Below are 23,273 nucleotides of genomic sequence, written 5' to 3'. Positions count from 1 at the left end.
AAGGATTGTGGTTACCTCTGGTGGATGTATTAAATGGGGGAGGGGGCGGTGGTGATGTGGAGAAGATGCTATTTCTCCTGGTTTGGGTGCTGGTCACTTGGGTGTTTTTGTTTTGGGAAAATTCCTCAAGCTTATCCTTATGATTTAAGCACTTTTACATATGCACATGTATGCATGTATTTATTTATTATAGCTCAGCAAAATTGACTTGAAAAGTGAGAGGATGTTTACACACCCAGGTTCATTGCAGCGCTATTCACCATTCCTCAGTTAGGTTCTCTAACTATCTCCTTCTTACAGGAGAGGAAATGGACATGCAGAGAACAGACATAACTTACCTAAGACCACAGAGCCAGTAAGTGGAGAAGGCAGGATTCAACCCAGGTGGGCTCGCTTCCGAGTGGGTCCTGTTAACCCTGGGCTCCGCTGCCGCTCCCCAGGGGGACTGGAGCATCAGAGGCGGGTCAGGACAGCCGACTGGAATAAGAGGCCCTTTGCCCACCTCGACCAGATGCACAGGAGGAAGCCTGGCCGGGTGTCTCCTATTTTACACTTGAAACTTCAGGCCAAAGACTCCTGTGCAGCTCGCATGAGACCTCTCCCTTGGTGCCCAGCTGCGGGTTCTGTTTGAGCCTGATCTCTGCTGAGCCTTTGGGAAGGCTATCTCCCAAGACTCCCCCTGGTCCCTGTATTCCTTAAGGAAGTAGGTCCCTCCAGCTCCCACTGGTCGTGTTGTGTTTACGTTTAAGAAGCCAGGTCAGGTCACAGGTCAAAATTAATCCAAAAAGAGTGGGAGGCTACCAAACGGAAAATAGATAGCTAGTGGGAAGCAGCCGCGTAGCACAGGGAGATCAGCTCGGTGCTCTGTGACCACCTAGAGGGGTGGGATAGGGAGGGTGGGAGGGAGACGCAAGAGGGAGGGGATATGGGGATATACGTATGCATATAGCTGATTCACTTTGTTATACAGCAGAAACGAACACAACACTGTAAAGCAATTATACTCCAATAAAGATGTTAAAAAAAAAAAAGAGTGGGAGGGAGGAGACAGCGATATGACCAGCTCAAGTCCCACTGACAGAAGTTCCTAAGCTCCTCACGGGCTCGGGACCATGGCTGTCCCGTGGCTGTGCTTCTAGCTGCGCTGTGCACCTTTCTCCTGGGGGTCTTTGTCTGGGCTGGCTTTGAGCACTTCCTCACCACAGGTGTCCCCTCTACTCGGCAACATCCTGCCAGGTTCCGATTTCTGCACTGCATGTTCCTCTACATGGTCACTTTGGTGAGTTTGCACTCAGGCCCTGGCATGGGTTGGGGCACTCTCTCTCTCTCTCTCTCTCTGCCTTGCCCCTCCTTTCCATCTTTCATTTGCCTTCCCTCTCTCTCTTCAGACTCCCCCAAGAAAGACAGACCTTGCTATAAAGCGGACTCTGCATGTCCGGGGTCCTGCATCCACGGATAGGGGGTCGACTGTACGAGATCGAGCAATGAAAATGTTGGTATCATGGCGGTCCTGGAGCCAGTCCTTCATGGACGCTGAGGGACGGATGACAGTCCTCTCTCTTGTGCCTGCGATTCTGTTTCTCTCCTTCTTCTTGTCCTTCATCTCACCTGCCCCCCGCCTCCTTTCCTTCCTTCAACAGCAAATATTTACTGAGTGCCGATCACCAGGCTCATTTCTGAGGATTCCCAAACGGTTCCAGACCCAGCCTCTGCCCTGAAAAGGCTCATAGCCTGACAGAACTTGAACTTCTGACAGAAGTCTGTCAGAAGCCTGACAGAACGAACTTGCTTCGGCCACTGTGTCTCCCCCCTCATGGCACACAGGCGTTTCTCTGCTGCTTAGATTGCAAGCACCTGGAAGGCAGGGACCACCTTATGCATCTCTGCAAGCCTAGCCCCAAGCCCAGGGCCTGGCACCTAGCAGGTGCTTACTTAACCATTTGCTGATCAATCCACCAGGGAATTCACCCAGCATTTCAGAGTGGCCACACCAGCCAGGCTCTGAACAGGGGTTTGGGATTTGGGGTAGGACGGTGCATGCCTAGAACAGCAGATTTGGAAACAGTTTGGCACTAAGAGGCAGGCAACTTGATTTAATCCCAATGTCCCAACCCTGGGTGGAGACCTGATGGCAGCCAGACAGTTCACAATGATGACCTGTGGGGAGAACAACTGTTGAAGGAGGTGAGGAGGCCACGCTCAGCTCTGACAGCCGCTCCCTGGCTGTGTGATCTTGGGCAATTTACTTCACCTCTCTGTGTCTTGGTTTCCTCATCTGCAAAGGGGGAACAATTGCATTGTTTCCATCAGGTTGGTAAGAGGATCAAGATGACAGGTGATAAGGGCTCATTTGTTTGCTGATATTTGGTAAATAAGTAAAATATGTTTCTGTGCTGCTGGAATGTTTCACCAGGGAAACGGATGACTTTCCGAGAAATGAACAAGTCTACGTCATAATTATATGAACATCACTGCCCCAAAGAGACAGGCTGAGGATGTGGTACTAGGACCTCTCTTATTAATCCTGGTCATGCACTTTGCTGGAGGTCAGGCTGTCTCAAGCCAGTGGCTGCAATCCTTATGGAATTATAGGCTAGTTTGAGGCCCTAGGGCTGAAAATGAGGGCCTCAGATGTCCAGGTGGCCCAGAAAACCCGAGACCTTTCCAACCTTCAGTGTTTCTCCTCAAGAGTAGCCCGCAAGCCAAGCATCTCTGATGACAGCTGCTCACGGGACCCTCTGAGATGGGCCATGGAGGGTGAATTCAGCTCATGATGTCCCATCCTCGTCCCCCCAGCACTGAACCCTCCTAGGACAGACGGCTCATCACAAGGTGACTATGATGAGGATGATGATATCCAAGTGGTCACTTGGTTCCAGAAGACAGATAAGTACAGGAAGGATAAGAATTTTAAGGAGAAGGAGACAAAACCTAAAAGCTTCTATGGCCTAGAGATCAGGTGTCTAGTTTTGGTATCAGACAACCTTGGGTCTGAGACCTGAATCTTCACTTGCTAGTTTTGTAGACTAATGTCTTTGAGTCTCTGTTTTCTGCTCTGAAAAATGCGGACAGCAAGAGACGCTTTTTATAGGTGTGAGGTGGAGATTGAATGAGAAATGCATTTAAGGTGCAAGGTACAGTGCTGGGCACTTAGAAAGTACTCCATAAAAATAGATTATTATTAGTATATATATCAAATCTCTGAAGGCAAAGACACAGCATTTCCTAAAATCATTATTGATTTAAAAGCTGTGATGAGTGATTTCAGCCTTACTAAAAGATATAATGACTAATATAACAAATGCTATAGATTTTATTTTATTTTTTGTTTTTGTTTCATTTTTTGACCTCTTCCCAGGGTGTGTAGGATCTTAGTTCCCTGACCAGGGATTGAACTCGCGCCCCCTGAGTTGGAAGCGTGGAGTCTTAACCACTGGACAGCCAGGGAAGTCCCTAGATTTTATTTTAAAGGGCAAACTCTGCTAGAATATTTTGTGAAAGAGTTTCAACATCCATCTAAAGTTCTGGATCTCAGGCGTTCCTAAACTAGTGATGGTCCCCTTTATACTACTACTAATGCATTCTTATAAATAATATCAAAATATTATATTTATAATACTTATATATGCACATTATAACATTTATGCAAATAATCTAGAAATATAATATGTATACATACAATATATTTATAATATTTATATATAAATAATATGTATTTATAATATTATATAATAATATATAATAATCAATCTTCCTTATTTGCCTCTGTCCTAAATTACCAGCTCTGACAAATGTGGACTCACTGTGGGAAAAAACAAACCAAATCTAACTTCCTGGCTATATCTAGTGACCTTTTAGAATGTCGCGCTAAGAGACGTTTATCACCACATTGCATCGTTCAAAATCCCTGAAACTTTTGCTCTTCTAGATGCTGGAAATGGATTCCTCAGATGTGGGCTAAGTGGTGGGGAAAGTAGGTCATCTCCACCGCGTTGGTCACCCTGCTCCTGCCTCAGGCCGGGAAATAGGGATTTTGTTGGGAGTTCCCTTTTGAGAAGCCTAAGCCTTGGCAATGGGGCAGTGGGGACGGGGGTGGGGTCGTCTCCATGGAATGAATGCACTGGGTCATCCCGTAAATCTGGGGCAGGACCCAGTATGAGCTCACACTTACCAGGACCCACCAGTGACACACTCCATATGGGTGGTTGCATCCTCAGGGACTGTAGACTCCATTCTTCTATTTTATAAAATGAGGAAAACTGAAGCTCAGAGAAGGTAATGCTCAAGATCTTTCAGTGAGTCGGTGGTAGTAGAGCTAAGTCTTGAATCCAAATCTGCTGGACTTAAGAACCCAAGCTCTTTCTAGTTTCGTTCTGCATCTTACTTGTTGACAGGCAAGGCACTTGACCTTGGCATGCCTCACTTTTCCCATCTGTGAAATGGAGCTTATAATTGTGTTTGACTTAAGAGGGTCTCTGAGTAGTTTAAGCCAGTTAATAATCCAAATCGCTTGGACCAGTATTGGCATGTTGTAGGAGACTAATAAGTGTCAGCTGTTCTTACTATGTTCACAATTATCCCGTGCTGTTTTCTTTATGACAAAGACGCATATTCCATGCGAGGTCCACGGAAGAGATGATCCATTATGGCTGAAATGCATTTAGTACATGAGATATGATACCATGTAACTATATTTCATGAAATATTCAGATATTTTGCTTGTTTATAACTAGAGTGACCATATTAATTTAAAAACAATGGACTTCTTTTCACATTCGGCAAATATATAGCCTTTGTGCCATTGCCCCTTCCCCCGAGCCCATGGCAGACATCCTTAATTGATCCCATGACTCTTTCCTGTTGAACACAAATGAGACCTAAGGGTCTGTCATAACCCAGAGAGGCAATGATGGTGCTGACCCAGGTGATGGACCGTCTTTGCCGTCTTAGGCTGGGAGCCAAAGAGAGCAAGGTTGCCAGCCAGCTGCTTTGGACATTGGCTTTGATCAGTTCAATGCCCAACCGCTCAGCCCAAACGTGGGCTAGCTCTTTGGCAAATTCATACCACTATTCAACCAAGAGCTTTTGGGAGGAGATTCTGAAAGCCCAATGCTTTATCTGGACATACCCTAGAGCCTGATGAGCCCTAGGTTCATGGCTTTGAGGCAGATAAGAAACTGCAGAAACATCCCCGCAGTTACAAGGGGCAGGAGTCATCCACCATCCAGGTGGATCCTAACCTCTCCTAATATCTCCCGCTCTTTCTCTTACCTCTAACAGGGGAATATACTTGAGAAATTGAGGATTTGCTCCATGCCCAGATTTATTCAGTTTTTGCACAACCGCGTGAGAATCAAGAAGGACCCTGGGCTTGTGGTAACCAACCTGCGTTTTGGAACCATACCCATGAGGCTGTTCCAGCCCAAGGTGGCCTCCCCCAGCCCGTGGCGAGGCATCATCTTCTTCCACGGAGGGGGCACCGTATTAGGGAGCCTGGGTAAGATGGTCCTTGGAGGTTTTGTGAAGGAAGAGCCTCATCTTCATGCAAAGCTCTACCCACCCCTCCCATGGGAACCTTGTTGGAGTCCCTCCAAGGAATCAGCAGCTGGAGGTTTTTATAGGGAGCCCTGACTAAGGGCTTTGGGCTCAAGTCAGCAGGTGGTGTGAAAACGTTCTTTTTTATACTATGATACTCTTGGTCAAGGAGAGGGTGGTGAAGTGGCCAGGGCTGGAGTGGGGTGGCGTTTGGTGTTTATGGCCCTGCAGTGTTGACTCTTCTCCGCTCCCTCACTACTCACCAGCCATTGACCAGTCCTGTCTGTTCTCACCCCACAGTATTTCCCAAACCCGTGTGTTTCTCTCCGGCTCTGCAAGACCCCTGTGATCCAAAGCCACCTTCTCTTGCCCGCATCCCTTTATCCCTACATCCCAGTAACTGCTCTCCCCATGTCACCCCTCACAGTCTAATCCTCACCCAGCAGCCAGAAAGAACCCTTAAAAATACGAGTCGGAAATTGTCAGTCTTGCAGTGAACACTTCCTGTGGCTTTACAGGGTCTTCAGGTGAAATTCCAACTCCTCCCCACAGCTGGTGCTGGCCCTGCAGACCTCTCCGGCCTGGTCACCCGGGTCTCCCACCTCCCACAGCGATTCGCTCTGCTGCAGCCATGCTGCCTGTTCCTCTGGGCTTTGGACACACCAGGCTCCTTCTCACCCTGAATCTCCTACACTTGCTGTTCCCGAGTCTTGCAAAGTTGTGTCTCCCCTCACCGCTGCTTTGCAAGACGGGTGCCCCCTTCTTCATTCTTCCAGTCTGATCTCAAATGTCTTTCCGCAGAGTGGGCTCCCTGGACGTCTTATCTAAAGAACTCTCCCTGCCCACTCTAGTGCCCTACCCTATGCCCGCCCCCCACCTCCATCCCTGACATCATCCTTTAAAGTTTTCTTCATGGCACTTGTCGCAATCTGAACTTATCTCATTCCTCCGGGTGTTTCCTTATTTACCGTCTGCCTTCCCCAACTAAAAGTGGAAATTCCAAGAGTGCGAGAAAGTCTTCTATTTTGCTTGCTACAGGATCCTCAGGGCCAGGCCTGTGGTTTTAGTTTTTGAATGGATGTATGAGTGCATGAATATATAGATGGATGGATGGGCAAATAACTGGGTGAAAGGATGAACCAACGAACAAATGGATGGATGGAGGGATGGCCACACAGGAGAAAAAATTTTTTAAATTAATTTTTATTGGAGTATAGTTGATTTACGATGTTGTGATAGTTTCTTGCTGTACAGCAAAGTGAATCAGAAATACGTATACATATATCCACTCTTTTAGATTTCCTTCCCATTCAGGTCACCACAGAGCATTGAGTAGAGTTCCCTGTGCTATACAGTAGGTTCTCATTAGTTATCTATTTTATACGTAGTAATGTAATATGTCAATCCCGGTCTCCCAATTTGTTCCACCCTCCCCTTCCCCCTTGGTAACTATAAGTTTGTTCTCTACGTCTGTGTCTCTATTTCCGCACAGGAGAAAATTTGCCCTTGTGAAGAGGTGGGCTGTTTGCATTACCTGTTCCCTGAGGTTAGGGTGTACTGCCACCTGGTGGTGAAAATACAACATCTGAATTTGCTGCCCTGAAGCTCTCCCCTTTTCAGAAGTTAATTATGAATCATCTCCCATCTACTGGTCTCACCCTTGTCCAAGATCACTCTTCCCTTTCAGAGACCCCCGGGAGCACCCTCATTCATTGGCTGGGTCTGTACCCCTTCCTCTGTGGAGGGATGACGTTATTTCCAAAAGTAAAACTGGGGCTCACTCAGCAAATGTTTACTGAGCACCTACTTTGTGTCAGACCCTCTTGGAGGCACGGGGGACACTGTGGAGAACAAGAAAGGTCCTCATTGGAGCCCACTCAAATGAGGGGGCTGGACAGTGAAACAAATGAGTAGGCTAATTTCACATCGTGGTAGCACAGAGCGATGGAGTAGAGAATGACTCAGGGAGCAGATTTAATTTTTCCTATCAGAGGACGCCTCTCCAAGAAGGCAAAGTTTGAGCTCAGGATCAACTGATGAGAATGAGCCGGCCCTACAGGGGCCGGGAAAGAGAGCTCCAAGCCTTATGGGAATGGGGTGAGGCAGGTGAGGCACCCTCCGCGGCCTCCGTATTTAAAGGGGCACCCAAAACCACAGTGATCCAGATAAATATATTTTTATGCAATATTAAAAATATCAGCATTGATGCAGAAAACTAAGATGAACAACATACCAACGTTTATATAAAAGCAGGATGCAAGAGAGCTGGGTAAGTCGTGCAAAAGCAAAGGAGGATTCTATTTAAAATTTCGATATGTTGTTCATCACGGACGTTTCTGGCATTAATTTTGATTCCTTAACATATTGCACCAAACTATTATTTATCTCGGATAATGAGTGTTTGGACGCTCCCTTAGTTTTGCGCCCAAGGCGAGTGCCTTGCTTCCCTCACCCTAGTCCCTGCCCTGTTAAGGGAGAGCAAGTGCAAAACCTTGGGTGCTCAAGAGAAAGAAGAATGTCGGGACCACAGAGTGGGGGGCTGAAGTGGGGAAGGTCGGCAGGACCAGGTCGTGGCTAGCAGTCGTCCCCACTCTAGCTGCATACACTTTAGAACCCCCCGGGGGCTTGAGAGTCATAGTCACACCCAGCTCCTACCCCAGGCCGACTGTCAGTCTCTGGGGATGGGATCCAGCATCAGTATTTTAAAAAAGCTCCCAGATGACTTAAGCCAGGTCTGAGACCTCCTTAGGAGCTGCCCACTCTGAATCGTTTTGACCCTTCTTCTGTCACCTCCCCAAACCGTGTTAGCAAAGCATGTACCCGCCCCATTGTTGCTTCTCTCTGCCAGATGGTCAATCACCACCTCCCCTGACACTGGAATTGCCTGGTGGGATTTGAGAAATCCTGTCGCCTGTGCTCCCACCCTAGAGATTCTGATTTGGTTGGTCTGGGGCTCAGCCTGGGCCTCAGAGTGTGTAACCCCACCCCCCACCCCCCGCCCTGTACTTCTATAAACAGCCAGGGTTGAGAACTGCTGAGTTAGACGTGGTTCATTTGGTACAGATTCTGTGTCTGGCACTGTGCCCGTGTGGTCGATGCATTAATGATCAGGCTGCTCTCTGAGAACCTCAGACATACTGCTTGACTCATAGAAATGGCCCGTGCGACCACTGCTTACTTCTTAATAACATCTGTACATATATATAATTATTGTTCATATTTCAGGGCAGACACGCCCACCTTCCCTCATCTTGGCTTTGTCGGTTTCAAATCACCAAGCCTTCTAGGTCCACAGTTTCCTCTACTGTAAAAGAAAACGTTGCAGCTGGGGAGCCCCAAGGCACATCTGAGCCCCGATATTCAGGAGATTGGGGTGGACTCAGGCGTCTGACTTGGCTTTTTGTGTTGTCCCGGCAGAGGTGGCCAGAGTCACTTCACAGGAGCCAAGAATAGGAAGAAAGGGAAGATGTCACACTCAGTGCCAGCACTGTTGGTAGCTCTTCTTGGGGGCTGGGGAGCAGTGCTGGGCCCCGTGGGGCACCGACCTCCCTACAGGTGGCTGCTGATGTGTCGGTTTTGTCTTGCAGACATGTACCGCGCCCTGTGTGGTTTTCTATCCCAGGAGACCGACTCTGTGCTGCTGTCGGTTGGGTGAATTGTTGGAGAAAGTCGGTGGGTGTTACCTGGGTGACAGAAGGGAGGGGAGAGGCCTTGGATGATTTGCAGAACAGAGGGAGAGGAGGTCCTAGGCCCCGAGAGACACTCTTGCACATGCATCCACGGAGACAGGCGCAGCATCGTTCAAAACAGCCCAGACCCGAAACAACCCAAATGCCCCTTGACGGGGAGTGCATGAATCAACTGTGATAGTCAGTGGTATATTGCACAGCTATTAAGGCGTTATGGGATATGACATAGCTGTTCAAGTAAGGCATACCATACTGTGGATGAATATTGACAGTATAAAACTCAGTGAAAAAATTTTCAAAAAATTACATAAAGCCAGATAATTTGTCTACAAAATTAAAAACAATTAAAATCATAATAATACTTTTAAGGAATATACATAGATACAATGGAACTATGTAAAAAGGAAAGAAAAGGAGTGATGGATACAGGATTCAAGGTAACCGTTCTCTCAGACTGGGAAGGCAGCGAGGTGGGATGGTGGTGGGGGTATTAAGGGCTTGTCTGACGGTTCTGGTCAAGGTCCTGGCTGTGGTTTGGGGCGATGATGCTGTAGGTGCTTTTTGTTGAAACTAATACCTTCAAGTCCCAGTCTGGGTTTAGGCTGGGTTCGAGTCCTGGCACGTGGGTTCAAGTCCCAGTCTGAGGTGCACGGTTTCAATTAGGCCTGGGACAAACTTTAAAATATTTGTTTCTAGGCTTTTTTTTTTTTTTTTTAGCTTGGGGCCATTTTGACTTAAAAAATAACTTTTTAGCTTTCCTTTAATGTTATTTGAAATAACTGAACAAAAAACTCGAATTAATTAATGTTTAAACGTGTCTTTGGGAACTAAATAAATATTAATATTATTAATATTAAAAAACCCCTAATACCTAATGGACTTATGAACTAACTAGCTAACAAATTAACTGCTGGCCATGCAGGGACCAGTGCTGGGAGCGTCTCAAGAAAACCATGACTCAGGGCACCTGAGGTTTTTGAAAAGAGGAGAGGGGGAGCTTTTTAGTGGATGGAGGGGGCCGTGGGTACCACTCACCAGAATTCCGGGTCTTAATCCAACAGATTACAGCAATTCACAGGGAAACAGTTTAGAGAAGGCAAGTGAGAGGAACTAAAAACTGCCCTTTTAGGTTCAACCTCTAGAACAAGCCCCCTCATACAACTTACTTAAAGTAACTTCCTTAGCATCTCTGGTTTCCTTGATGAGACTGAGGAAGACAGCATCTTTCCAGTATCCATCAACGTACCTCCCAGCCGGCTGAGCCTTGTGTCTGAAATTCCACCATCAGCGTTTCCGCCAGACCCTACATCTCTGAAGGGTGATAATAAAAACATCTCTTGAACACATAAAGGTGTTAATAAGCACCTCTGTTAATACCCTGTAGGAAATTGTTGAGGATATTGTTATTCTAGATAGTTGAAAAGACCTAGCACGCAGGCCAGACTGGTTTTGATCGACAGGCTGGTGGAGGAAGAAAGGCAGGTAAGGTTCTGCACGCTGCCAGGAGGCTGCAGGTGGATGATGCCTGTGAGGAAATGCCCCGAGAGCACTGTACAGGGGGAAATGGTCAGGAGCTGGGTGCCCCCTGATTCCTCATCAAGACATAATGGGGTTTCTTAAGTAAGCTCCTGGAGGAGATCAACCTTTCAACTGTTTGGTTCTGCAGAGCCTTCACCCCTGTGGTGGATGGGCAAGAGAGAGTCCAAGGAGGCATGGGCATTTCTGCTTCCTTCCGGCAGGTCTGCGGTGTGATCTGCGGAGACAGTGCTGGGGCAGGGATTGCGACCTTGACCTCTCAGACCTTGGTGGGCAGATCCGGTCTTCCTCGGATCAGGGCCCAGGTCCTGATTTATCTCATTGTCCAACTCATTAATTTTCGGCTGCTATCCTTTCCGCAGAACCAACACGTCCAGTTCCTCACCTGGAAGTTCATGATGCGTGTTCAAATACGTGTTTATCGACTTCTCTGGTGGGATGCCATCTTGAGTGGTGCTTTCATTCCCCCGGAAGTCTGGAAGAAGTACCGGAAGTGGGTCAGCGCGGACAACGTACCCAGGAGTTTCAAGAAGACAGACTACCAACCCGTGTTTCCTGCCCCTTTCAATGAGGCTGCCTATCTAGAAAACAATCCCTTGCTGGATGTGGAACATACACCCCTCATGAAGGATGAAGAGACCATTGCCCAGCTTCCTGAGGCCTTCCTGGTGAGCTGTACGACATCCTCCGTGATGACATCTTTCTCTATAAGAAGTGCTTGGAGGACCAGGGGGTCCCCGTGACATGGTTCCACGTGGAGGATGGCTTTCACGGATCTCTGATATTATGTGATTGGAAGCCTTTCTCTTTCCCATGCTCCCTGAAAATTGTGAATGCTATAGTCAGTTGTATAAAGAGCACACTGTAACCCTGGGGCCCTGAGTAGGGCATAGCAAGTATGGTCTCTACTACATGCTGAGTCCTTTGATGAATTGTATTTTATTGATTAAGGAGATGCTAAGTCAGGGCTTACCCTGCAGGGGAAGAATGAGAAGTAAGCTAAGAATAGTCTTGCCTAGTGTTTGAGAAAATCCAAACTGTATCTGTTTCCTTTCAGTGCCAACAGTGTTCAATTCTGGATCTAGCAACATTCTCTAACACTCTCATTCGGGTGAAATAAATAGTCAATGGAGAAAACAATGCCTTTAAAATTTCTCAAAGCTCTAACACACAAGGCCTCTGCAGAATGAATGCCAACAGCTGGCCATACTGTCCGTCGTGGGTATATACCCATAATGCCGAAGCATTGCTTGGGGTCAGGTGTCTGTTGGAGGAGGGGGCACCTAATTGCTCCTGGGGCCAAAGGTCACCAGCCAAATTCCTGCAGATTGATTACAGATTGGTTCCAGTTGGCCTGAGAAATGCTGCTGCAGTGGATCTCTGCCCTCAGTATAGCCACATTTGGGCTGGACTAAGGGGAAGTTTTGGAGGAGATCACTGGAGAGGGAGATGCAAAAAGAAGCAAGAGGAAGGCGGTGAGGAAAAGGGTGGGCTCTGGGGGCTGGGGACTTTTCCTGGGCTTAAGTCTTTAATCTGAATGCCAAAATTAGATCACTGGTTACCAAGAGGCAGGGTCTCAGAGGCAAGGCTGTCTTGGGAATCTCTGGGTGCCATCTGGGATACGGAAACTGCATTCTCTAAAGCAGTAAGGTGTCAGTTTTCCTCGGTGCACTTATATATTGGTCCCACTTTTACAAAGAACCTTGCCTTCACTTAGCCCACACCACTCTCTCTGCTCACAGAGCAAAGGAAGAGAATAATTGTATTGCATGCTGGGGGCAGTCCACATTAGCTTTTGCATTGGGCCTGTGTTTGCTAGATACATTTGTAGTAGCACTGGGCCTCTCTGCTGCCTAGTCCCACCCAAGTGCTAAAGTTGGAGAATCTCTCTTCTCTGCAACCAGAGCATTTCTTGGTGCCAAGGACCTCACCTATGCCTGATGGAGGAGGGAGTCTTGGATCCTTGCAGAGGGGACAGATATCTACATAAGCAGTTTGGACTGGGATCCTGGGAGCATGGACAGGCATCATGATCCATGTGTTATATGCAAGCAGCTTTGATGGAAAAGTTTGTTAATTATCTATTGCTGTGTAACAACACTACCATGAACTTAGTGGCTTAAAACAACACACATTGATTATCTCACAGTTTCTGTGGGTCAGGAGTCTGAGAATAGCTTAGCTGCAATCAAGGTGTTGGGGTTGTTGTTTCATCTGAGGCTCGACTGGGGAGGGATCTACTTCCAAGCTCAGTCAGGTTGTTTGCAGAATTCAGTTTCTTGAAGTTGTAGATGGAGAGCTTCAGTTCCTTGCTAGCTGTTGGCCAGAGGCCTCTATTGGCTCCTAGAAACCACTCACAATTTTTTGCACGTGAGTTTTCCCCACATGGCTGCTTTCTTCCTTAAAGTGAGCAAGGGAGAAAGACTTAAGCAAGCTAGCCACTAAAATCTAAAGTAATTTAATCACAAATGTAATCACATATATGCCAACACCTTTGCCTTATTCTGTTAGTTAGAAGCAAATCACAGGTCTTGCCCGCACAAGGGGATCACACAAGCATGTGAACACCAGGGGGTGGAGATCTTGGGGGCCACTGTAGAGTCTGTCCACCACATAAGGTGTCTCCAGAAGGGGATGGGAAGAACAGTCAACACAACTTCTCTGCCTAAGAAATACATTGGCTTGACTTTCTGGAGCTAGTGATGATAGTTATGGGCTGTACATTGAGGCTCTTCCCCATAAGGTCCCCCAGGAGAGGTCCTCTCATCTCTCCCCAGTCCTAACTCCCGTCACATCACCATCATCTGGTTTCCCCAGGGGGCAGGAATCTGGACCTTCCTCTAGTCTCTTCCCAGTCTATTTTTATGATAAACTCTATGCTCTTGCATTAGTCAGGGTCCAATCGGGAGAAGGAAATCACACCACTCGTCTTCTTTTTTCCTTTGCAAGTCTTTATTAGCCTCAAGTACAATAACATCTTCTGAAGACATTTTCTGCCTTCAAGGATCTACCTAAAAATTACATCCAGGAACACTTATAGGAAATTGTGGACACACAAAGTATCTGGACAGCTAAATGTACCACAATAGAAGATTTGTTAAGTAAAAAGTCAACATTATTGATGTTTTTTAAGGGCTGAACAAAGACATAGGGCTCTTCTAGTCTAACCGATCATTAAAAAAATTTTTTTTATTGTAAAATAGTTGATTTACAATGTTGTGTTACTTTCTGCTGTACAGCAAAATGAATCAGTTATACATATACATATATCCACTCTTTTTCATATTCTTCCCATATAGGTCATTACAGAGTATTGAGTAGAGTTCCCTGTTTTATACAGTTGGTCCTTAATAGTTATCGATTTTATATATAGTTGTGTGTCTATGTCAGTCCCAATCTCCCAATTTATCCCTCCCCTCCTCTCCACCCTGGTAACCATAAGATTGTTTTCTATATCTGTGACTCTATTTCTGTTTTGTAGGTAAGTTCTTTTGTAGCATATTTTTGGATTCCACATACAATATCATATGATATTTGTTCTTCTCTGTCTGACTTACTTCACTCAGTATGATAATCTCTAGGTCCATCCATGTTGCTGCAAATGGCATTATTTCATTCTTTTTATGGCTGAGTAATATTCCATTGTATATATGTACAACATCTTCTTTATCCATTCCTCTGTTGATGGACATTTAGGTTGCTTCCATGTCCTGGCTATTGTAAACAGGGCTGCAATGAACATTGAGGTGCATGTCTCTTTTCAAATATGGTTTTCTCTGGGTATATGACCAGGAATGGGATGGCTGGATCATATGGTAGCTCTATTTTTAGTTTTTTAAGGAACCTCCATACTGTTCTCTATAGTGGCTGCACCAATTTACATTCCCACCAACAGTGTAGGAGGATTCCCTTTTCCCCACAACCTCTCCAGAATTTATTGTTTGTAGATTTTTTGATGATGGCCATTCTAACTGGTGGGAAGTGACACCTCATTGTAGTTTGATTTGCATTTTTCTAATAATTAGTGATTTTGAGCATCTTTTCTTTTCTTTTTTTTTTTTGGCCATCTGTATGTCTTCTTTGGAGAAATGTCTATTTAGATCTTCCACCCATTTTCTGATTGGGTTGTTTGTTTTTTTGTTATTGAGCTGCATGAGCTACTTGTATATTTTGAAGATTAATCCCTTGTCTAACCCCATCATTTTGCAGTTGGGGAAACAGCTGCTCCAAGAGTGAGATGATTCACCCAGGATCACCCGGGGATACTCGAGGCATGAATGGGGGAGTGGCAAGAGTGTCTGAAAAATCAGGCGAAGTATAGCTTGCACAGGCTTTGTAGGCCATGTAAAGAAGTTTAGAGTTTAGCTTAAAGCCTTTGGGATACTAATGTTTTTAATCGCAGAAGCAACATGATTAGATTTATATTTTAGAAAAAGTGTCCTGGAGGAAGTTGGGAAACATGTTGCAAAGGACTGAATGGTTAGTTAAAATGCTACAACAATCCCCCATCCCTTCTGCTCTCCACAAAAGCAAAAACAAACAAACAAAAACATATACACACACACACACACACACAAACCCCCAAACAATCTACTAGAACGGAACAAGGGATGGAGGAATGGGATGACAATATTGGCTGGAGGGCTAGAGAAGAGAGAACAGAGTTGCATCTTATTAAGGAGGTAGAAGGAGACTCAACAGCAGTTTGTGACCAGAGTAGATGGGGGAAAGTGTCGAGGGGTGAGCATAGTGCGTAGCATGAAATGACTAGGCACATGGACACTGAATCCAGTGAGTTACTTAACCTTAATGGAGCTGGTAAGCATGTAGTTTAGAATACCTTAGTGAGACATAAATAAAGTGGGGGGTGGGACATGAACCCCTCAACAATCAAGGAGGCAACCATCCTAGTGAAATTTCCAGGGGTTCAACTCCAAGATAAGAGAGAAGTTGCTGCCCTTGTATCACCTACTATGACAAATGCACAATGCTCATTAGGCATTTCTGGATTTGGGGGAGGCAACATGCTCAGCTACAAAACTCCTCATAGCCTATTGCCTTTTTTGAGTGGAGACCAGAGCAAGAGAAGGCTCTGTAGCAACTTCAGGCTGTAGTAGAAGCTGCTCTGTCACTTGGAAACCCTACCGCATATGACCAGCCAGTTACTGTCAACCTGTATCCTACAACTGTTGTAGGTCCCACCTGGCTGACCCCAAAATCGTAAGCCATATTTTCTTTCCAGGGGCACCGTGTGTTCCCATGGGGCCATACTTCTTGTGTGGAAGGTGCATATTAACTTGCGTCCCTCCCCAAAATACAGTGACTTGTACCTCCCAAGAGGTGAAAAACCTCATATGAGGTCTTCGAGTGTTTAAGGAAACATCACCTTGGCTCTAACATACATTCAGATAAGCCCTGTCTCCCTGCCCAGGGTTATTGCAGATGATAAAATTGCTTTCGTTTCCCTCCTTGTGGGATGAGGCAGAGTTTGCACAGTTGTTAATACATCCTGCTGTACCTGGATTTATGCTTCAGGTCCAATAGAAAAATCAATACAAAACTTAAGAGAAAGCCACTTGCCTTTCCAAGGTAAATCCTGATGGTTTATCAGAGTTTTTCACCTGCTGCATCTGCTACATGTTAGCCTGATCCTAATTCTTGGGGCCCTGTAGAAAGTACTGCTAATCAAATACTATGTAAGATAAACTAAAGATTTCCCCCCTCCTCCCAGCCTCTGTCAGGTTAATTGGAGTGGCTGAAGGAGAGGCATACTCATGGAAAAATTTGCCAGAAGCCAAGACCATGTGGAAATGAGGAAATATTTTTGGGAGACGATTCTCCATGGGTCTTTCATGTTTCTGTACTTCTTGTGAACAGGCACTGGTAGCTTTTGATCCAGACTGTCTTTTCAAAGACATTTGTAGAGTAAACAATCCTGGAGGACAGAGGTAGTGTTCCGCACCCCCCAACTGTTTCCAGAAGAGGGCAGCTTTGTTCACTATCTGGTATAATATAATAATGGGGAAGTCTTAGGCTGGCATGTAAGGAGCTTAGAAGTTGTCGTTCCATTGTAACAACAAGGCGAAGCTGGACAAGCTGAAAATTAACAACCCTTCTTCTTAGATCCATCAGGGAAGTGAGGACACCGGGAAAACCACTGCCTTCCCCAGCCCTCACCCCCCTCAAAAAAGTTGGTGAGACATACAGGCACATGCAGAGGATTACAACTTACTGGAGCAGAAACCGAGGAGCAGAAACTTCCATAGGAACCAGTGCCAAGGTAGGAAAACCTGAACTGTAACTGTTCATTGCTGGAGGACAAGGCTGGGGGTTAAAAACTGCAGGGGCGCCTGTCACTGGGAAGCCCCCACACTTCTGTGAGTTTTGTCTCCAGGAGTTCTATCAGATTCTCACAGTGAATATTGGAGAAAAATTCCCCTCATGCTTCTGGCATGCTTCCAGAGGGGAAAAGGAACCCTTTTGAAATATGTCAGAGCATTCTGTTTTCCTTAACAAGGCCCGCTCTCAGGAGAACCTATTTTGCCAGGTCCGAGTCTGCTAGAGAATCTATTTTATCAGAGCCTAACATACCTGGGGAAGGGAAATACCCAACCCCAGCCCTCTGCAGCCATCTTGTCCCATGTAACGTGAGGGGAGGGGAATTTGGGGTTGAGGAGCATTGGTGAAGTTCACAGCCCTGGATGCACAAGCTCACTAAGATACTGAGACCTAATCATAGGACTATACAATGCTTCCTCTCCCCCCATACCTTACTGCTACATTACTAAGAGCATATGTACCATCATTCATTCTGTTCAGTACATCATGTCTACCCTTCAACAAAAAATTACAAGGCATACTAAAAGACAAAAGCCACATGTTGAAGATACTGAATAAACATCAGAACCAGAGTCAGATATGGCAGGAATGTTGGAATTATCAGACTGGCAATTTAAAAAAACCAAACAACTGAGGCTAATATGCTAAGGGTTTCAATGGAAAAAGTAGACAACATGCAAGAACAAACAGATAATGTAAACAGAGGATAAAAATTCTAAGAGAATAAAGAAAAAATGCTAGAGACCAAAAACACTTACAGAAATGAAAATTGCCTTTGATGGGCTCATTAGGAAACTGAACACAGCTGAGGAAAGAATCTCTGAGCTTGAGGATATGACAGTAGAAACTTCCAAAACTGAAAAGCAAAGAGGAAAAAAAAAACAAAAGACAGAATATCTAAAAACTGTGGGACAACTATAAAAGATGTAACATATTGGGTTGGCCAAAAAGTTGGTTTAGGTTTTCCTTATGGAAAAACCCAAAGGAACCTTTTGGCCAGCCCAACATATGTAACAGGAATACTAGAAGGATAAGAAAGAAAGAAAGGAAAAGAAGCAATATTTGAAGCAAAAATTTCCCCCAAATAATGTCAGACACCAAACCACAGTTCCAAGAAGCTAGAGAACACCAAGCAGGATAAATGCCCCAAACCTACACCTAGACAGATCATAGTCAAACTTCAGAAAATCAAAAATAAAGGAAAAAGTCTTTAAAGAAGGAAGAGGGGAAAAATGCCTTACCTATATATAGAGGAGCAAAGATAAGAATTACATCTGATTTCTCCTCAGAAACCATGCAAGCAAGAGGAGAATGGAATGAAATATTTAAAGAATTAAGAGAAAAAACCCATCAACCTAGAATTCTGTACCTGTTGAAATTACCCTTCAAAGGTGAAGGAGAAATAAAGACTTTCTCAGACAAAGAAAAAATGAGGAAATTTGTTGCCAGTAGACCTGCCTTGTAAGAAATGTTAAAAGAAGAGTTTTTGTTTGTTTGTTTGTTTGTTTGTTTTTGAGAGAAGGAAAATGATACATGTCAGAAACTCAGATCTACATACAGAAAGGAAGAGATTAGGAGAATGAATAAATGAAGGTAAAATACTTATTTTTCTTTTCTTAGTTGATCTAACAGATAACAGTTTGTTCAAAATAATAAAAGCAATAATATATTTAATTACTTGTGCTTATGTGTAAGTGAAATGAATGACAGCAATGATACAAGGGACAATAGAGAGTAATTAGAAACATTTTGTTATTGTAAGGTACTTGCACATGGAACATTCACCAACATGGTCTAGGTCCTGGGCCATAAAACACACCTTAATAAGTTTAAAAGAATAGAAATCATACAACATTTGCTTTCAGACCACAATGGAATTAAACTATAAATCAATGATGGAAAGACAGCTGGAAAGTCCCCAAATACTTGGAGATTAAAGACGCACTTCTAAAGAATATCTGAGAATGGTGGGACAACTGTAAAAAGTAATATATGTGTAATGGGAACACCAGAAGGAGAAGAAAGAGAGAGAGGGAAAGAAGCAATATTTGAAGTAATAATGACTAAAAAATTTTCCAAAATCCTTTGACATGGGTCAAAGAATCAATCTCAAGGGAAAATTTTTTTTAAAAAACCATTGAATTGTACCCTTTGTTTTTATTTTTTAATAATTAATTAATTAGGTTACACTCAGGCTTAGTTGTGGCAGGTGGGCTCCTTAGTTGTGGCCCGCTGGCCCTTAGATGTGGCATGTGAACTCTTAGTTGCGGCATGCATGTGGGATCTAGTTCCCTGACCAGGGATGGAACCCGGGCCCCCTGCATTGGGAGTGCAGAGTCTTAACCACTGTACCACCAGGGAAGTCCCTCAATAGAAATTTTAAAAATATTTTGAGCTAAATGAAAATGACAATACAACATCAAATTTGAGGGACGCAGTGAAAACAGTGCTTAGAGGGAAATTTATACCATTGAATATGCATATTAGAAAAGACGAAAGATCTAAACTCAATAATCTAAGATTCCACCTTAGGAAACTAGAAAAGGAAGAGGGAATTATGTCCAAGGTAAGGAGAAGAAAAGAAATAATAAAAATTAGAGCAGAAATAAGTGAAATTGAAAATAAGAAATCAACAGAGAAAACAAAAAACTGGTTCTTTGAAAAGATCAACAAAATATATAAGTCCCTAGCCAAGCTAACTAAGAAAAAAAGAGATAGGACACAAGTTCCTAACATCGGAAATGAAAGAGGGGACATTATTACAGATTCCATTGACACTAAAAGGATAATAAAGGGAAATTACGAACTACTATATGCTGACTGATTTGATAACCTTGATGAAATGAATGGAATTCCTTAAAGACACAAGCTGCAAAAAACCCCCACACAAAAAAATAGGCGATCTGAATAGGCTATTGATAGATAGAAATTGAATTAAATTAATTGAATTAAATTAATAAACTTTCAAAATAGAAAGTACCAAGCTCAGATGGGTTCACTGGTGAATTCTACCCAACATTTAAGGAAGAAATTATACCAGTTCACTTCCAGAATATAGAAGCAGAAAGAATACTTCCTAACTTGTTCTGTGAAGCCAGCATTACCCTAATACCAAAACCAGATAAAGACATTACAAAAATCCCCCTAACCCCACCCCAAACAATGGACTACTATCTCTTATGAACGTAGATGAAAAAATTGTCTACAAAATATTATCAAATTGTATCAAAAATATATTAAAAAATTATGCACCATAATAGAGCGGGATTTTTCCTAGGTGTAGACGCTAGCTCAACATCTGAAAGTCAATTAATGCGATCCATCAGGTTAACAGGCTAAATAAGGAAAATCACGTGATCATATCAATAGATGCAGAAAAAGCATTGGACAGAATCTAACACTCATTCATGATAAAAACTCAGCAAACTAGGAGTGGAGGGGAGCATCTTCAACTTGATAAAGGACATCTACAAAAAACCTACAGCTAACATTACACTTGATGGTGAGAAACTTGAAGCTTTTCTGGTAAGATCAGAAAAAGGCATGAATATCCCTTCTGACCACTGTTATTTGACATTGTACTGGAAGTCCTAGCAAATGCAGTAAGATGATAAAAGGAAATAAAAGGTAATTTGTGACCGCCTGGAGGGGTGGGATAGGGAGGGTGGGAGGGAGGGAGACGCAAGAGGGAAGAGATATGGGAACATATGTATATGTACAACTGATTCACTTTGTTATAAAGCAGAAATTAACACACCATTGTAAAGCAATTATACCCCAATAAAGATGTTAAAAAAAAAGGAAATAAAAGGTATATAGATTAGGAAGGAAGAAACAGAACTGTCTTTGTTCATAGATGCCATGATCATCTATGTAGAAAATCTGAAAAAACTGACCAAAAAACCTCCTGGAACTAATAAGTTATTATGGCAAAAATGCAGGATACAACATTAATATATAAAAGTCAGTTGCTTTCCTATATACCACAATGAACAAAGAGGAATTTGAAATTAAAAACATATACCATTTAAATTACTCCCCATGGGACTTCTCTGGCCATGCAGTGGTTAAGATTCCGCCTTCCAATACAGGGGACACGGGTGCGATTCCTGGTCCGAGAAGATCCCACATGCTGCAGAGCAATTAAGCCTGTGCACCACAACTACTGAGCCTGTGTTGTAGAGCCCGTGAGCCACAACTACTGAGCCCGTGTGCCACAACTACTGAAGCCTGCATGCCTAGAGCCTGTGCTCTGCAACAAGAGAAGCCACTGCAGTGAGAAGCCTGCGCACCGCAACGAAGAGTAGTCCCTGCTCGCTGCAACTAGAGAAAGCCTGTGCACAGCAATGAAGACCCAATACAGCCAAAAATAAATAAATAAACAAATAAAAAATGTTTAGAAGACTAAATAAATTACTCCCCCCCATTTTAAACCTTTTTTTTTTTTTTTCAGTACGTGGGCCTTTCACTGTTGTGGCCTCTCCCGTTGTGGAGCACAGGCTCCGGACGCGCAGGCTCAGTGACCATGGCTCACGGGCCTAGCCGCTCTGTGGCACGTGGGATCTTCCTGGACCGGGACACGAACCCATGTCCCCTGCATCGGCAGGCGGACTCTCAACCAGTGCGCCACCAGGGAAGCCCAATTTTTTTTTTTTCGTAAATATAAGCTTTGACATGAGAATGATACCATTTATTTTTGCCCTCTTTTCAACCATACAAATATTTATGGAGTGTCTGTGGTATGTCAGATACTGTCCTGGCTCTGGGATATAGGACTGAGTAAAATCAGACTGACTATATTGATTTTCCTTTGTTTTCCAGAGTTTACATGAGCTATGTGGTTACTAAGGAGCGTGACTCTCTACTTCTGTCAATTGGGTAAGAGAGAGAGTGCACTGGGTGAGATGCTGATGGGCAAGGAATGCATGGCAGCGAGGAGGGGTCTCAAATCTTCTTGTTTGGGTTTCATGCTGAGTTGAACTGACCTCCATACCCTGGAGTCAACCGCAGCAGACCAAATCATCAAGAAAAGGAGGAAATTAGGAAGGAATAGTTAGGTCAACTCAGAAAGAAAAGAGTAAAGAAGAGGGATTATTTCCTACCTGGTAGTAACAACATACTACAATGCAAAGACATAGTCACACTAGCAGCATGATGCCAACACAGGAAATGACAATAGGCCCGCAGGGCAGAATAAAGGGCTCAGAAACAGACTTGTTAGGTGATTGGTGATACCCCAAGTCAGTGAGGAAAAGATGGATTGTTTAGGAGATGGTGTTGCGGCATCTCATTCAAGGCAAGGGGAGACATAAGGATTGGCTGGCACCTTACACTACAGACACTGTATAGAGGCGGAATCCAGACGGCCTCAGAGCCAAAGCAGGAGAGGTAAAACTATAAATCTACCAGAAGAAAATGTAGAAAGATATTTCTATGGCATAGAATTGGCAAACAACTTAAATAACATACAAAAAGCATAAATCACGGGGTGAAAAATGGTATGGATTGGATACACAAAACTTAAGAATTTCTGCTCAAAAGAGACACCATAGAAAAGTCATCAGAAAGATGATAGTCTCAGAGAAAAATCATATGATGTCTGAAAGTAACAAGAGATGTCCAGAAAACACAAAGGATTCCTGAAACGCAGCAGAAAAGACAGAACACACCTGCTTAAAAATGGGTAAAGGATGTCAAAAGGCAACTCACAGAATGGGAAATATAGCTGCTATGTGGATATGAAAAAGTGTTCCAATCCACTATAAATAAAAAAATGTAAATTAAAACAACAGTCAGATGTGCCTTTGTAATCTGTCAGGTGGGCAAGAGTGAGAGAGGGCAGTTGCTGCTGAGGATGTGGGGAAATGGAAATCTTTGCTTGCTGCTGCCTAGGGAGCTGGAGGCATCTGGGAGATTCTGGCAAGTATTTTTTTTTTAATTAATTTAATTAATTTATTTTTCGCTGCATTGGGTCTTCGTTGCTGCACGTGAGCTTTCTCTAGTTGCGGCGAGCGGGGACTGCTCTTTGTTGCGGTACGCAGGCTTCTCACTGCGGTGGCTTCTCTTGCTGAGGAGCACGGGCTCGAGGCGCGTGGGCTCAGTAGTTGTGGCGCGTGGGCTCAGTAGTTGTGGCTCGCGGGCTCAGTAGTTGTGGCGCACGGGCTTATTTGCTCC

At 44.3% G+C, this 23,273-nt stretch overlaps 1 protein-coding gene across 1 annotated transcript; it reads left to right on the top strand.

Annotated features, from left to right (window-relative positions):
• The first annotated feature begins 1,112 nt into the window (after positions 1-1,112).
• Positions 1,113-11,628, top strand: LOC113621477 (arylacetamide deacetylase-like 4). Its single transcript, XM_027108306.1, is given in 6 exon segments — positions 1,113-1,125; positions 1,128-1,279; positions 5,281-5,497; positions 9,123-9,186; positions 10,891-11,435; positions 11,438-11,628. Coding segments are annotated over 6 exon segments (1,182 nt in total).
• Positions 11,629-23,273: the final 11,645 nt, after the last annotated feature.

This window comes from Aethalodelphis obliquidens, unplaced genomic scaffold (genome assembly GCF_003676395.1).
Source record: "Aethalodelphis obliquidens isolate GAN/ISIS:26980383/991018 unplaced genomic scaffold, ASM367639v1 scaffold9, whole genome shotgun sequence".
Lineage (NCBI taxonomy): Eukaryota > Metazoa > Chordata > Mammalia > Artiodactyla > Delphinidae > Aethalodelphis > Aethalodelphis obliquidens.
The sequence above is the reverse complement of the archived record's forward strand: the minus strand, read 5'-3'. Positions and strand labels throughout refer to the sequence as shown.